Source organism: Brienomyrus brachyistius, unplaced genomic scaffold, assembly GCF_023856365.1.
Source record: "Brienomyrus brachyistius isolate T26 unplaced genomic scaffold, BBRACH_0.4 scaffold65, whole genome shotgun sequence".
NCBI lineage: Eukaryota > Metazoa > Chordata > Actinopteri > Osteoglossiformes > Mormyridae > Brienomyrus > Brienomyrus brachyistius.
Genome location: NW_026042340.1, coordinates 1,410,091 through 1,425,814, shown reverse-complemented (window position 1 = coordinate 1,425,814; position 15,724 = coordinate 1,410,091). Strand labels below are relative to the sequence as shown.

Sequence of the window (15,724 nt, the reverse complement as noted above, 5' to 3'; positions counted from 1 at the left end):
GATCCCTTTATAAGTGACTCCTATATCAGCTCCATATCCATCCCACTCAGCCTCCCAGTAACAGCGGCCAGTCAGACTCTCTCTGCACAGAACTTGGGGGTAGCCGTCAAATCTCTCTGGATGATCAGGATATGGCTGCTCTGCCCCCCATGTCACCTTCCTGTTCCCCCCTGACAGAGACAGGAGTCTGTTTGCTGTGTTGGGGTCCAGCGTCAGCTGGCAGGAGTCTGTAGGCAGGAGGAAGAATTATTAATACCATCAGGCCGCCTGTACTTTATGTTTCTGTACAATATAAAAACAGCGCCGAACGAAGCGGGAACTGAAGTTTATGAAATAGCTCAGGAAATGTCGGACGGCGCGCGACGCCGGCGGGAAGAGCCGCCAAAATGCGGCGCGAGCTAAACTAACAGCGTAATTACGGGTAAATAAAATTACAAAGCGGCGACATTCATCAGACATATTCATCACAAGCATATTTACCACAAAACGGCACCAGATATTAATACTAAAAGTCAGTGTCTTTCCTTCTAACCGCTAAATCATGCGCGTGCGGCGCCTTGCTGCTCTCTGTCTTTCTACAGGGAGTGTACCTTTGAAAATGGCCATCAATAACAGAATTTAAGTAATTTAAATTTAAGTAATATTATTGCATATTTAAAGCGATATTTAATAAAGGTTTGGACCTGAATTCTGATACAAACGCCTCCGAAGACGATTTCGGCGCCGGAGTTGCGCTCCATGAGGATCCAGTATTTGCAGCGATTGTCTGACACGGTCTTTAGTCCCAGCAAAGCCGCTCTGAATGCATTTCACACGCATCGGCTTATTTCCGTGAAGCATGTCTACCGCGCTCGTGACTCTCAGACGTGGCACCGCTGCCTCGAGGCGTGAGCCCCGCATCTCACGCAGGCGTAATTTTTTTTTAGCAGGGTGGGTCCGGAAATCTTATTAATATTCATGAGCTAAGCCCTGCATGATTTGCTGGCTCATTAATATTTATGTACAAATAAGTGGCGGAAGTGCAAAAATGCTTGTAGCAGAGTATGTGTGTAAAGTGCAGATGTGCAGGAGTCAATTTGTTAGCAGTGCGGGTGTGAATCGATAGTGTTTTGGTGATGATTTCGATGTTTTATTTCTCTCATTTGGATGTTGTCTAAAATGACACAGAAACTCACAGAAACACAAACATGGAAATCCATCTTCACACAGTGCAAAAAGCCACACTAATCACAAAACCTGTGTGAATACAACCATAACATAATATTGATGGTATTATTAATAAAAACATGCAAACACACTTACATTTCTGTAAGCCTGGTCTGGTCCTGCACTCTCCACCATGATCCACACTACAGGAGAAGCAGAATGACATAGTCCTGCTGTATCCATTTATTTATTGGTGCCTCTTCTTCACATACATGCATAAGTATCTGTAGCGTGTCAGACACACACTCTGTACTCACTTCAGCTTCTCCAGTTTACAGCTGGGATCCTCCAGTACAGCAGAGAGCAGCTTCACTCCTGAGTCTCCTGGGTGATTGTAGCTCAGATCCAGCTCTCTCAGGTGTGAGGGGTTTGACCTCAGAGCTAAAGCCAGGGAAGAACAGCCTTCTTCTGTGACTCTACAGCCTGACAGCCTGCAGAGAGAGAGAGAGACAGATACTCCCCAATAAATAATATCATCTCACCATTACAAGTATTACATAAATGTGACTGCTCTAATAAATATTTAAAGAATTACAGTTTAGTGTCTAAGAGAAGGTAGACCCCTCCTCCCTTTCCCTTAGCTAATTGCTCACTATCTCCTCTTTATAGTGTGTGTAGCAAAGTGGGAAGTTTGGGTCAGCTTGCATTTTATTGGCTCCCCTTGCATTTTACTGGCTCCCTTTATTGGGAGCAGCAACGCACTGTGATCAGCGAATGCTCCTTACCTCACCTCATAGCTTTGGTTCACTCTGAACAGAAACATGAAGTTTGGCATATTTTGCGTTTGTTGTACCCAGATTAATTTCACTCCAAATCAGTGGGATCAGATAAAAAACAGAAAAAGTAAATAACATTTAAAATGAACCTGATGTCTTTAAAATAAATATTAATGGTGTCACTACAAGATTTTGTGAAAAAGACGGGGTCTTAGACACCCCAGTCTGCAGGACGAGCCAATCAACAGTAAGCAGAAGGGGGCTTTAGCCCTGGTTATCCCTCCACCATCCACTAGGGGGTGTAATTGTTCTTTTCATGTGCTTTTATACAGTCATGGTTACAGACTCTGCACCTCTATACACTCATATTTTGAATGTAACTCATTTGCCAAAAAAAGAGAGGAGACACAATGAACAAATTTAAAGATGAATTTGACTGCTTTCTGCATCATTATAACTATTATGTTCAAAGTTTCACGATATCACAATAACATGATTGCTGTGAATTTGGCCACAATAATCATGAAGTGAAAATCTGATATCGCTGCACGTTACCCTGCCTTCCGCTCCTTTTGTTCTGTTTTCTCTCCTCCCACCTCGCCTGGGAACAGACAGCAGTGTCTCCCTCATGTTTCCCGCCTCTCACACCCAGAGACACCGACTCGGAATGAGGACGCCACTGACTGCCACCAGCCGCCCCAAACTTTCCTCTTCCTGCTGTCATTTTTATTTTTACAAAAGTCTGCCTCACTGAGGCTTCAGTCCAGTCACCCATCGCTGCCTGTATGTCCTTAAACTCATACCACACTACAATAAAACTGCCCACTGCCTCAAACAACTGGAATTGTGTTTTGAAACTTAAATTACAGCGAAAGTAAAAATAAATTGATGGTTTCCTGGCATGTGAGTCCAGATCTGAGGTCAGGCAGCAGTCAAATACTGACCTCAGTATCTCCAGGTTACAGTGTGAATCCCCCAGTCCAGCAGAGAGCAGCTTCACTCCTGAATCCTGCAGGTCATTGTCACTCAAGTCCAGCTCTCTCAGGGGTGAGGAGTTTGATCTTAAAGCTGAAATCAGTACCTCACAGCATTTCTCTGTGAGTTCACACCGGTTCACCCTTAGGAAAATGAAACACTTTTAATTCCACTTTTTACACTGCTGCACTGTATTCTAATGAGGAGAATAGGGGGCATTTTTAGAAAACAATTTACTAAAAGTCATGTTAACAATCATCCCAATTCTGATTGCTGTCCATTATATTTTTATAATACTGTAACAGTACTGTTAAATTTGCTGAGCTACACAAATGTATTCCATGGTTTATATAGTTGAATGGATGTTTCCTGCTTCACTGCTTAATTATTTATAATATGGATCGAGGGCTGATAAGATTGTGGGATATAAGGAAGTAGGATAAGAAAAAAGAAGCTGTTTGTGTTTGTTTATTATGTAACTGCTGAAATGCATTGTGGGTTTTCTTGGTGTCCAGTTACTTTTGTATAAAATGCATATTCTGTACTTACTTCAGCTTCTCCAGTTTACAGCTGGGATCCTCCAGTACAGCAGAGAGCAGCTTCACTCCTGAGTCTCCTGGGTGATTGTAGCTCAGATCCAGCTCTCTCAGGTGTGAGGGGTTTGACCTCAGAGCTGAAGCCAGGGAAGAACAGCCTTCTTCTGTGACTCTACAGCCTGACAGCCTGCAAAGAGAGAGAGACAGATACTCCCCAATAAATAATATCACCTCACCATTATAATTATTAAATAAATGTGATGCTCTAATAAATATTTAAAGAATTACAGTTTAGTGTCTAAGAGAAGGTAGACCCCTCCTCTCCTCCCTTAGCTAATTGCTCACTATCTCCTCTTTATAGTGTGTGTAGCAAAGTGGGAAGTTTGGGTCAGCTTGCATTTTATTGGCTCCCCTCAGTCCGGGGCGGGGTTTAGTCTCTTATATAAAGTGGGCGGCAGGGTAGGAATGGTGCACAAGCTGTTCTGGGTATATCAGTAATGGACGTTAAGGCCCAGGGAAGTGTACGGCTGTTTTAACCCCGTGTCTCATCTCCCTGCTTGTGTTTCAGGGTTAGTAGCCTAGAGCTGCAAGAGCGGAATCCTCCCTGCTGGTGGTGGTGAATTTCACTTGTGTGCGTGTGCAGTGCAGATTACCGGCATTAGCTCACTGAGTGACGTGTGTGTGTGTGTGTGTGTGTGTGATCACCAGAATGTTCACGGAGGTCCTGCCTGTGCTGAGTCCCTCGTCCATCCATCAGTTCATGCCCCTTAACTTGCTTAGTTGGCAACATTGGTGCCTCAGCTAGATGCATCTATATTGCCTTTAGTGGAGCATTACTATTCTCCTTTTAAATGTAATAAAATAACTGTATCAAGTCATGTCTCTGGCCCCTTCAGTTGACTAAACCTGTGTGCTTAGTTACTACTCGTATGAGATTTTGGGAATCATTATAGTATTACCCTGGGTGAAACCTCAGGCTTTTGGAACGAATCATCTGAGTTTCCATTATTTCTAATGAGAAAATTCACTTTGATATATGAGTGCTTTGGATTATGAGCACGTTTCCGGAACCAATTATACTCGCAGTCCGAGGTTTTACTGTATCTCCAGCATACAGTGTGGAATACCCAGTAATACTAACCTCAGTATCTCCAGCATGCAGTGCAGAATACCCAGTAATACTGACCTCAGTATCTCCAGTTTACAGTGTGAATCCCCCAGTCCAGCAGAGAGCAACTTCACTCCTGAATCCTGCAGGTCATTGTCACTCAGGTCCAGCTCTCTCAGGGGTGAGGAGTTTGATCTTAGAGCTGAAGTCAGCATTTCACAGTGTTTATCTATGAGATCACAGCCATTCAGCCTGGAACAGAAAACATTTTAAGACACAGACATATACACATCCTACACTTTAGCTAAATACCAAACATTACAATCTGCATTTGTTTTCAATATAATTAGCAGCACAGCTTACATTTCAAAATGAATTACAGTCTGCAGAGTGTCTTGTGCATCCTGGCAATTTGCTGCAGTCAGATGATCACTAATTGTAAGTGCATCTTAGCTCAAAACTAGAGGTAAAAGCATTAAGTACAAGCTACAGCCAAAAATCACAGAATATATATGAACACATGGACAGCAAGATGGACGTGAACCTCCCATAACAGTCAGACCAGAGCTTCCAGTGCAGTCCTTAGCCATCTCTCTGCCAGGTGTCCCTACACTCGACACGTATCACTGAAAGGAGGAGATGTGAACATCCACAGCAGCTAATGCAGCAGCAACTGGCACTTGGATTCCTGATCCCATGAGTAAAATCCTTTTTGCCTGTATTGTTATACCTGGGATCATGTCAAATCACCAATTAGGTCTGAGTGATATGACGATATTATCGGTAATCAGCGTAATCAGACACGTCATAACATGGTTAAATTTGAGGTTAATCTTAGTGTCCAAAGAGCAAAGTCCAAAAGAAAAGTATACAATGTTAGGAAGGCTAACTTTAATGGTATGAGACTGAAGCTAGAAACTGCAAACTAGTTGGAGTTAAACAGCAAAACCTTTGAAGAGGCATGGGAATTTTTTAAAAGCCTAGAATATTGTGTGCAGTCAATCAATCATTATTTATATAGCTTGTTAAACCACAGGGCTTTACAAACATTTAAAAAGAAGAAAAAGAAAGAAATTCAAATAAGCACAGAATAAATAACAGTAAGCAGAAAAGAAATTAAAATAGAGTAAAAATGTTTATAAAATAAATAAATAAAAATAATAAAATATCATGATAAAGGACTTTAACAACCCATATTCGCTGTAGGGGCCCCTCCCTCACAGGGGCCTCTAGCCCCTATGTCTTCTGGGGAGAGCGACCCCCCCCCCACAGTGACTGATAATAATAAATACATAAAATAATAAAACAACTGATTATCATAGATGCCGTGGTGAAAAGATGCATTTTCAGCCTAGTTTTGAAAGCACTAAGACATTCAGTAGCTATAAGGTTCTCTGGGAGAGAGTTCCAGAGTTTGGGCCCATAGTGACTAAAAGCTGCCCCCTCCCTCCCCGGCCAGGTTTTAGGAATAATCAGTAAATTACTGCCGGATGATCTGACTGATCTACCTGAGACATATCTTACAGTCATGTTACTGAGGCAGGACAGAGCAAAACCACCTAAATATTTACAAATTAGCAAATGAACTTTAAAATCAATCCTAGAAGCCAGAGGAAGCCAGTGCAGGGATGTGAGAGCAGCTGTGATGTGATCCCTGTGACTGGTGCATGTTAACACTCCGCCAGCCGCTTTCTGGGCCCGGTGTAGATGTGATCCCTGTGACTGGTGCATATTAACACTCCGCCAGAGGCATTCTGGGCCTGTTGTAGATGTGATCCCTGTGCCTGGTGCGTGTTAACACTCCGCCAGCAGCATTCTGGGCCTGTTGTAGATGTGATCCCTGTGCCTGGTGCGTGTTAACACTCCGCCAGCGGCATTCTGGGCCCGGTGTAGATGTGATCCCTGTGTCTGGTGCGTGTTAACACTCCGCCAGCGGCATTCTGGGCCTGTTGTAGATGTGATCCCTGTGCCTGGTGCGTGTTAACACTCCGCCAGCGGCATTCTGGGCCCGGTGTAGATGTGATCCCTGTGACTAGTGCGTGTTAACACTCCGCCAGCGGCATTCTGGGCCAGGTGTAGATGTGATCCCTGTGCCTGGTGCGTGTTAACACTCCGCCAGCGGCATTCTGGGCCCGGTGTAGATGTGATCCCTGTGACTAGTGCGTGTTAACACTCCGCCAGCGGCATTCTGGGCCAGGTGTAGATGTGATCCCTGTGCCTGGTGTGTGTTAACACCCCGCCAGCGACATTCTGGGCCAGGTGTAGATGTGATCCCTGTGACTAGTGCGTGTTAACACTCCGCCAGCGGCATTCTGGGCCCGTTGTAGATGTGATCCCTGTGACTAGTGCGTGTTAACACTCCGCCAGCGGCATTCTGGGCCAGGTGTAGATGTGATCCCTGTGCCTGGTGTGTGTTAACACCCCGCCAGCGACATTCTGGGCCAGGTGTAGATGTGATCCCTGTGCCTGGTGCGTGTTAACACTCCGCCAGCGGCATTCTGGGCCAGGTGTAGATGTGATCCCTGTGCCTGGTGTGTGTTAACACCCCGCCAGCGACATTCTGGGCCAGGTGTAGATGTGATCCCTGTGACTGGTGCGTGTTAATAGTCCGCCAGCGGCATTCTGGGCCCGTTGTAGATGTGATCTGTGTGACTAGTGCGTGTTAACACTCCGCCAGCGGCATTCTGGGCCAGGTGTAGATGTGATCCCTGTGCCTGGTGCATGTTAACACTCCGCCAGCGGCATTCTGGGCCAGGTGTAGATGTGATCCCTGTGCCTGGTGTGTGTTAACACCCCGCCAGCGACATTCTGGGCCAGGTGTAGATGTGATCCCTGTGCCTGGTGTGTGTTAACACCCCGCCAGCGACATTCTGGGCCAGGTGTAGATGTGATCCCTGTGACTGGTGCGTGTTAATAGTCCGCCAGCGGCATTCTGGGCCCGTTGTAGATGTGATCTGTGTGACTAGTGCGTGTTAACACTCCGCCAGCGGCATTCTGGGCCCGTTGTAGATGTGATCTGTGTGACTAGTGCGTGTTAACACTCCGCCAGCGGCATTCTGGGCCCGGTGTAGATGTGATCCCTGTGCCTGGTGCGTGTTAACACTCCGCCAGCGGCATTCTGGGCCCGTTGTAGATGTGATCCCTGTGACTAGTGCGTGTTAACACTCCGCCAGCGGCATTCTGGGCCAGGTGTAGATGTGATCCCTGTGCCTGGTGTGTGTTAACACCCCGCCAGCGACATTCTGGGCCAGGTGTAGATGTGATCCCTGTGCCTGGTGCGTGTTAACACTCCGCCAGCGGCATTCTGGGCCCGTTATAGATGTGATCTGTGTGACTAGTGCGTGTTAACACTCCGCCAGCGGCATTCTGGGCCCGGTGTAGATGTGATCCCTGTGACTGGTGCATGTTAATAGTCCGCCAGCGGCATTCTGGGCCCGTTGTAGATGTGATCTGTGTGACTAGTGCGTGTTAACACTCCGCCAGCGGCATTCTGGGCCCGGTGTAGATGTGATCCCTGTGACTAGTGCGTGTTAACAATCCGCCAGTGGCATTCTGGGCCAGGTGTAGATGTGATCCCTGTGCCTGGTGCGTGTTAACACTCCGCCAGCGGCATTCTGGGCCCGTTGTAGATGTGATCCCTGTGCCTGGTGCGTGTTAATGTAACCCACATGGTATATTGGTAATTTATTTTCTTATTTTTCTTTGTTTGTTTTTGTTGTTTTGTCTGTAAAGGGATGTGTATATGTGGTTGTGTCTACCTTAATTTCTATAAGCAAATTTTTGTGTGTAATTATATATATATATTTAAGCTTACCTGGAATTTGCACTTGTTTTAAGTGAAGGAGGCATATTGTAGGTGTTGTTGCGGTAGCTCAGAGTAATGTAAGGTACGCTCTACGTCATTACGCTCTGTGTCATTTCGCTCTGCGTCAGTTGGCGAATATAAGCCGCCATGAGCGAGCGGGGTTTTAGCTGAGCGTTGCTGCCGACAACTGTGGCGCCTAAGCTACTATTTCGCTACCAAAATCTGCCTTCTTTGCCAGGTAAGCTGGTGCTATGTCAGAATTGGGTTTCCTTTGTTTTAAGTATATATGTACATCAGATAGTATGGTGTAATAAGATTCTTTTAATTGTGTGTGATTACGATCTGCGTCAGTTGGCGAATATAAGCCGCCATGAGCGAGCGGGGTTTTAGCTGAGCGTTGCTGCTGACAACTGTGGCGCCTAAGCTACTATTTCGCTACCAAAATCTGCCTTCTTTGCCAGTCTTCTTCGCCAGCCTCCCTTGTCAGGACGAGTGGCTGAGGAAAACGACTCCGTCGCCATTTCGTCTCTCCTTTCCCGCCGAAAGACAGCAAGAGTGCCAGTCGCCATATATATATTTTTTTTGGACGGGACAGTGAGGAGCTGGCCAAATTTTCGTTTATAATTAACATTTGGATACCCATTGAAAATTATAAATATATATGTTTGTGTTCTGGTTATCGAACTATATAATTTTTGTTTATTGAAATAATATACGATTTGGTTTTGATTTATATACTGGGAATTTATGTTAACCTAACTGGTTATGTTAATTCATATATTAAAAAGATGGTTTTGAAGTAAGACATTTCGTGTCCACATCATATTTTCTTTCTAAAACCCTCAGTGATTGGACTAAGAAAATATATATAAATAAGGGAAAGGACCCTGCACCCGACCCCTGTTTATGTTGTGTACATTTCTATTGGTGTAATAGAAGTAGGGGTTACAGAAAGTGGCGCCCGAACAGGGACTAGAAGTGTCTTACTTCATTACATCTAATTCATTCTATTATTGTAGATAGCCATGGATGTCTGTAAGGCATATGGGTATGATCCTGAACGGACAGTAGTGCTTAAGGGACCTAATGAATGTATCACCCTTGCAAGGGTGCAGGAGGCTTTTGCATCCCTTGATGATGTTGAGAAAATTGTTTTACTTGAAAAAGAATCTAATACTGTTCTTTGCCAGTTTGGGTTTGGGGTGACTCCAATGCTACTAGATGAGGAGCATTTTGCGGAGGATGGATCTCGCTGGGAAGTAGCTCAGATAGACAAATATCAACAGGAATTGGTAAGTGGGAGCCCACTTGGTAAGGAAATAGTGCCCCTTGCACATGCTATCAATGACATGACAATTGCTTTTAAGGGACAGATTTCGGAATTAGCTACTACTTATGGTATCAGCACTGCCTCAGTAGAGCAGGGAGCTTTAAGTTGTATCTATGGGGAAAAGCCTAATAACCCAGTTCTCATGGCATCCACGCCAGTCCTTGGGGTTAAAGCTAAATCGCCCCTCAGCCCCCAGTTACCAGGGGGCGTTAGTGATAAAGTGGATGGCCCTGTTGAGCCCACCCTAAATGATGGTTTACTGACCATACCCATATCTGCAGACGCCCATAGGGTTGTGGTTGAGCATATAGTGAAAAGTGAAGCACGTGCATGTGGTCCCCCAATGCGCGAGCTGCGTCTTTTCTCTGGAAACTATCCAAAACCCCAGTCTGAAGCAGATTTTAATACATGGAGACTACGTGCTTATCAGGTGTTGAATGACAGTAGTATCTCTGAAGCAATGCAACGTAGGACGATCTTGGATAGTCTGCTCTCCCCAGCATTGGAGGTAGCTTCTAGAATTGGACCCAGTGAGACTCCTAGCGCTTATGTCCAGGAGTTAGATAGAGCATATGGTAGTGTTACACGAGGAGATGAATTATATATTCAGTTTATTGAAACTCACCAGAACCATGGTGAAAAAGCATCAGACTATTTGCGCCGCCTCCAAGCTATTTTGCAGGAGGTTGTAGAAAGAAGGGGAGTAGCCAAGCAGGATGTTGAGACGCAGTTAATGAAGCAATTTATACGGGGTTGCTGGGAGGATCAGTTATTGGCTACCTTGCGTTTGAAAGAAAGTAGTGAAAATCCCTTTCAGGAGCCTCCCTCATTCTCAGAGTTGTTGTATAGAATCAGGGCATATGAGGAGGAAGTTCGTCTGAAAGAGATGAGGAAGAGGCGTCATTTAGGTAACGGCTCTGTTAGGGCGCATGTTAAAACCCAGGCAGCGATTAAGTCAGAAGTGGTCAACAGTGACTTGACTGATACAGAAAATTCAATTAAAGAGAAGCTAGAGGCAAAGATCCAGTATTTAGAGGCAGAGCTTAGGAGGGCTACTGCTACAATAGAGCATCGGAATGAAAAGAAAAGGGAGGTTGGGCCGAAGCCCACTCGAGTTATTGGAACTACCCCTGTCAGAGCAGCGATTGAAACAATTAAGAGTAGACCAAGGAGTTTCTGTTACAATTGCGGGGAAGATTCCCATACCCTGCCTAAATGCTCTAACCCAACTAATGCAGAGTTGGTGCAAGTGAGGTTGTGTGAACGTCACCAAAGTACTCAAGAACAGTCAAATTTAGTCTCAAAGCCGCCTTTAAACTATCAAGGGCTCTTGCCATGGAAAAGGCAGGAGCCCATACCTTAGCCAGTTCCACTCTGTCAGATCATTGCCCACGCAATCATCCTCCCGGCAGAGGGGATATTGCAAGGATTCCCGACGGCCTTGTGGGGGAGTCGTGTGAAGGAGTAGCTTGGTTGGATGGTATACAGTGTCCTTGTTTAATGGACACTGGATCACAAGTGAGCATTTTGAGCCATTCGTTTTACTGTCAGTATTTATCTCATAGAGAGCTGTTCTCTATTGACGACTTACTACACATTGAGGGAGCAGCTGGGCAAAGTGTGCCATACTTAGGTTATATTGAGGTGGAAGTGAACTTCTCTCAGACCGCATGTGGAACAGGCCGACGGTTTAGTGCCTTAGTGTTAGTGAGTCCTGATCAGACTTATAGTGAGAAGGTACCCTTTCTTGTAGGCACAAATATTTTGCGTCAGTTGATTCAGGATTGTAGGAAGAAGGGAGGCCAGCGCTTCTTAATGTCTTTGCCCATTCATACTAACTGGGCCATGGTCTATTCGGAGTATAATAGACAGTCCAAGTCTAAAGAGCAGGCTAAGAAAAATTATGTTTTGAGGGTGACATTGAGTGGAAAGCTTCCAGTATGTGTAAAGAATGGGGAGTCGAAGGTCCTAAAAGGCATGTGTCATATGAAGCAGGGGGTAGTTGCATGTCGGGCCCTTGTGAGTGGTTTGGAGGAAAGCTCAATTCCAGGCGGCTTTGTGGTGTATGATCAGATAGTAGATGTGAACGATAGGTCTTGTAATGCACTTAAACTAGTGGTTAAAAATGTGTCCCAACATGATATAACTTTACGGCCAAAGACTGTCATTGCGGAATGTTCTCTGCTTGACTGGGTGGTACCTGTACAATCCATTACTGGTGCGGAATCACGAACTGTGGCGCTACAAGGTGCGCATTTGCATATGGTCTCCTCTCAGGAGGACCTCAGCTCAAAAACTGATGTGCTGAATTTGGATTTTGGAGATAGTCCTATACCAGTTGAATTGAGAGGCCACATAGAGAACAAAATTCGAAAGGAGGTGTCAAACGCATTTGCTAGACATGATCTAGATATTGGACACATGACTGGTGTCACTCATCGCATTGAGGTAGAACCACATTTTCCCTTTAAGGAACGAACTAGATGTGTTTCCCCTGCTGATTTTAATGACTTACGGAAACATTTGCATGACCTATTAGTGGCAGGAGTGATAGAAGAATCTACTAGCCCTTACGCCTCACCTGTAGTGTTAGTCCGCAAAAAGAATGGAGATCTTAGAATGGTGGTAGATTACCGGAAGCTGAATGGTTTCACCAAGAAAGATGCATACCCACTACCTCGTATTGAGGAAACATTTACTTTGTTGGCAGGGTCTAAATGGTTTAGTGTCTTGGACCTCAAAAGTGGGTATTACCAACTAGATGTGGAACCTTCAGACAGACATAAAACTGCATTCACCACCCCTTTTGGAAACTGGCAATTTCGTAAGTTACCTCAAGGGCTAACAAATTCTCCAGCGTCTTTTCAGAGGACTATGGAGAAAGTAATGGCAGGCATCAATCTTCAAGAAGTAATTGCGTTTCTGGATGATTTGATAATTTTTTCAAGTACATTGGAGGAGCATGAGGAGAGGTTAATGAGAGTTCTAAAACGTATCTCAGATTTTGGTCTCAAATTATCTCCATCAAAATGTAAATTTTTCCAGACTTCGGTAAAATACCTTGGTCATGTTATTTCAGAGCACGGTATTCAACCTGATCCCGATAAAGTATCTGCCATCAGGGAGTGGCCTCGGCCACGGACAGTCAGAGACCTTAGGTCTTTTCTGGGGTTTTCAGGTTATTACCGTAGATTTGTACATAACTACTCTCACATTGTCAGGCCTTTGAACGAGTTGTTGAAAGGAGAATTCTCCACCCGTAGGAGTGGCAGTAAGTATGCGCCCCGCTCTAAGTCACAATTGTTAGGTGATTGTTGGACTGAGGAGTGTCAGAGGGCTTTTGAGCTTGTTATTGAGAAGCTCACAGCAGCCCCCATTCTGGGTTTCGCAGATTGGCAGCTCCCTTATATTCTGCACACTGATGCCAGCACCACAGGTTTGGGTGCGGTGCTTTATCAAATACAAGATGGCCAGACCAGAGTAGTGGCGTATGCTAGCCGTGGACTTTCTAAGGCAGAAAGAAATTATGCAGCTCACAAGTTGGAATTTCTCGCACTTAAGTGGGCGGTCAGCGAAAAATTCCACGATTACTTGTATGGTGCCACCTTCAAAGTGTTGACGGATAATAATCCGTTAACTTATGTACTGACCAGTGCCAAATTGGATGCCACCAGTCATAGATGGCTCGCTGCTCTATCTGCATATAATTTTGACATCCACTATAAATCGGGCACGCGCAATGGGGATGCCGATGGTCTCTCAAGGCGGCCTCATGCACCATCTTTAGAGGAGGTGGATGAGATGGATAAGAGAATTGCCAGCATGCTTGATCGTGTTAAGCTAGCACCTGATGAGTGTAATGTTTTGGATAACAATGCAGTGAGCACTTTATGTGCAAATCACCTGGTGAGGGCTCTTGTGGTGTCTGAAAGTGGAGATGAAACAATAGCAGAGAACTTCATCCCGGCTGTAGAGACCCTGCTCTGTGACGACAGTGCGGTTCCAGAGGACCTGGAAGAGCCAATGTTATGGCCTGGTCAGCCTACATTGCCTGGTTTTTCCAGTGATGATTGGCAGAAGTTGCAGGGAGAAGACGCGAGTTTGTCACGCGTCATACAGCTTTTGACTCTGGATTCCCATGTATTGGATAAAACGTGTGAGCAACCAGAGGTACTTTTGTTACTGAGGGAGAGATCCAGGTTAGAACTCATAGACGGAGTGTTATATCGCAGGGTGCGCAATCATATGGGTGAAGATTCTCATCAACTGGTCGTGCCTCAGAGTCAAAGAGAGAGAGCATTTAGGGGTGTACATGATGAAGTGGGTCATATGGGTGTTGAGAGGACTGTGGAGTTGGCAAGGGCCAGATTTTATTGGCCTAAAATGATGCGGTACATAGAAGCAAAGTGTCGGACGTGTGAGCGATGTGTGAGACGCAAAAGCAGAGTTCAAAGGGCAGCTGAACTTGTGAATATCAAGGTCAAAGGCCCTCTTGAACTCCTGTGTATGGATTTCTTGTCGTTGGAACCTGATACAAAAGACACTAGGCATATCTTAGTCATAACTGATCATTTCACCAAGTATGCCCAAGCATACCCAACCAGAGATCAAACGGCTAGAACAGTGGCTGCAGTATTGTGGGAGAATTTTATTTGCCATTATGGATTTCCACGTCGTCTACATAGTGATCAGGGGGCATGTTTTGAGGCAGAGGTGATAGCAGAATTGTGTAAGTTAGCAGGCATTGTTAAATCACGCACTACACCTTATCATCCCAGGGGCAACCCAGTAGAAAGGTTTAACCGGACTCTACTCGATTTATTAGGGACTTTGGAGGAAAAGAAAAAAGAAGAATGGAGGAAATATGTAAGGCCGTTGGTGCATGCATATAATTGCACAAAGAATGATGTTACGGGGGAGGCGCCGTTCCTTCTAATGTTTGGACGACAGCCTCGATTGCCAATTGATTTATGCTTCGGGATTAGTCCCCGTGGTCATGATTCTAAAACACACTCGCACTATGTGCGTGACCTTAAAAGCAGACTTAAGTATGCGTATAACTTAGCCTCAAAGAATGCAGAAAGACGTCAGAATCTGAACAAAAAAAAGTGGGATTCTAAAGTAACGGCTATGCCCTTAGATGTTGGCGATAGGGTTCTTGTTAGGAACTTGGGCCTTCGAAAGAAACATAAAATTTCAGATAGGTGGGAATCTGCTGTTCATGTAATTTTGAAACAGCCAGACCAAGACATTCCTGTGTATGTGGTTAAGTCTGAGGGGGGTGAGGGTAGAGAGCGAGTTCTCCACAGAGATATGCTGCTCCCCTGTGGATTTTTGCCTGTGGATTTAGGATTGGGGGACGGTGCAGACACGGGACAAGTTCCGATTTCTCCGAGTTCCGCAAGAGGCAATGATGAGTCTGGGTTAGAATGTACATTCATGTCAGATGCAGAAAGACAGTCTGTGATGCAGGACAAGTTGAGATCACTTGGAGGGAGTGAGTCATTTAGGGAAACATCCTTAAATCCAGAAGCTCCTGAATTTCTATCTAGTTATGAGTCAGATGGAGAAATTAATAGGAGTTCTACCCCAACACAAGGTAGGCCTCAAAGGAGGCGAAACCCACCAGCTTACCTAAGTGATTACCAAGTGGGCTCTCACATAGGTTGTAGACCTCAGGTTGTTAACTTGCCAGTTAATAGCATGGTAATTCATGAGTGCTTAATTTCTTTGCATAAGCAAATTTTGGGATTATTGCAGTTTTTGGTAGGATAATATGACGGGGACGTCATATTTTTGTTAAGCGGGGAAAGATGTAACCCACATGGTATATTGGTAATTTATTTTCTTATTTTTCTTTGTTTGTTTTTGTTGTTTTGTCTGTAAAGGGATGTGTATATGTGGTTGTGTCTACCTTAATTTCTATAAGCAAATTTTTGTGTGTAATTATATATATATATTTAAGCTTACCTGGAATTTGCACTTGTTTTAAGTGAAGGAGGCATATTGTAGGTGTTGTTGCGGTAGCTCAGAGTAATGTAAGGTACG

The 15,724-nt window shown here is 44.9% G+C and overlaps 1 protein-coding gene and 1 long non-coding RNA gene across 4 annotated transcripts in view; one reads left to right on the top strand and one right to left on the bottom strand.

The window, feature by feature from the left end:
* The window catches only part of LOC125725332 (protein NLRC5-like), a 554,938-nt gene that overhangs the window by 84,657 nt on the left and 454,557 nt on the right, over positions 1 to 15,724 (bottom strand). The window contains exons 20-22 of the mRNA XM_049002177.1: positions 3,447 to 3,620; positions 2,867 to 3,040; positions 1,464 to 1,637 (exon numbers count right to left, since the gene is read on the bottom strand). Of these exons, the coding sequence (XP_048858134.1) occupies positions 1,464 to 1,637; positions 2,867 to 3,040; positions 3,447 to 3,620 (522 nt within the window). The remainder of the gene's footprint in view (positions 1 to 1,463; positions 1,638 to 2,866; positions 3,041 to 3,446; positions 3,621 to 15,724) is intronic.
* On the top strand, positions 6,625 to 9,081 carry LOC125725359 (uncharacterized). Of its 3 annotated transcripts, XR_007387453.1 has the most exons (4): positions 6,625 to 6,738; positions 6,987 to 7,048; positions 8,103 to 8,584; positions 8,808 to 9,081. It is a non-coding gene; the product is annotated as an uncharacterized LOC125725359 (long non-coding RNA). The 3 variants fall into 3 exon arrangements; XR_007387452.1 differs by lacking the exon at positions 8,808 to 9,081 and having other exon boundaries at positions 8,103 to 8,731; XR_007387454.1 differs by lacking the exons at positions 6,625 to 6,738; positions 8,808 to 9,081 and adding an exon at positions 6,869 to 6,924 and having other exon boundaries at positions 8,103 to 8,731.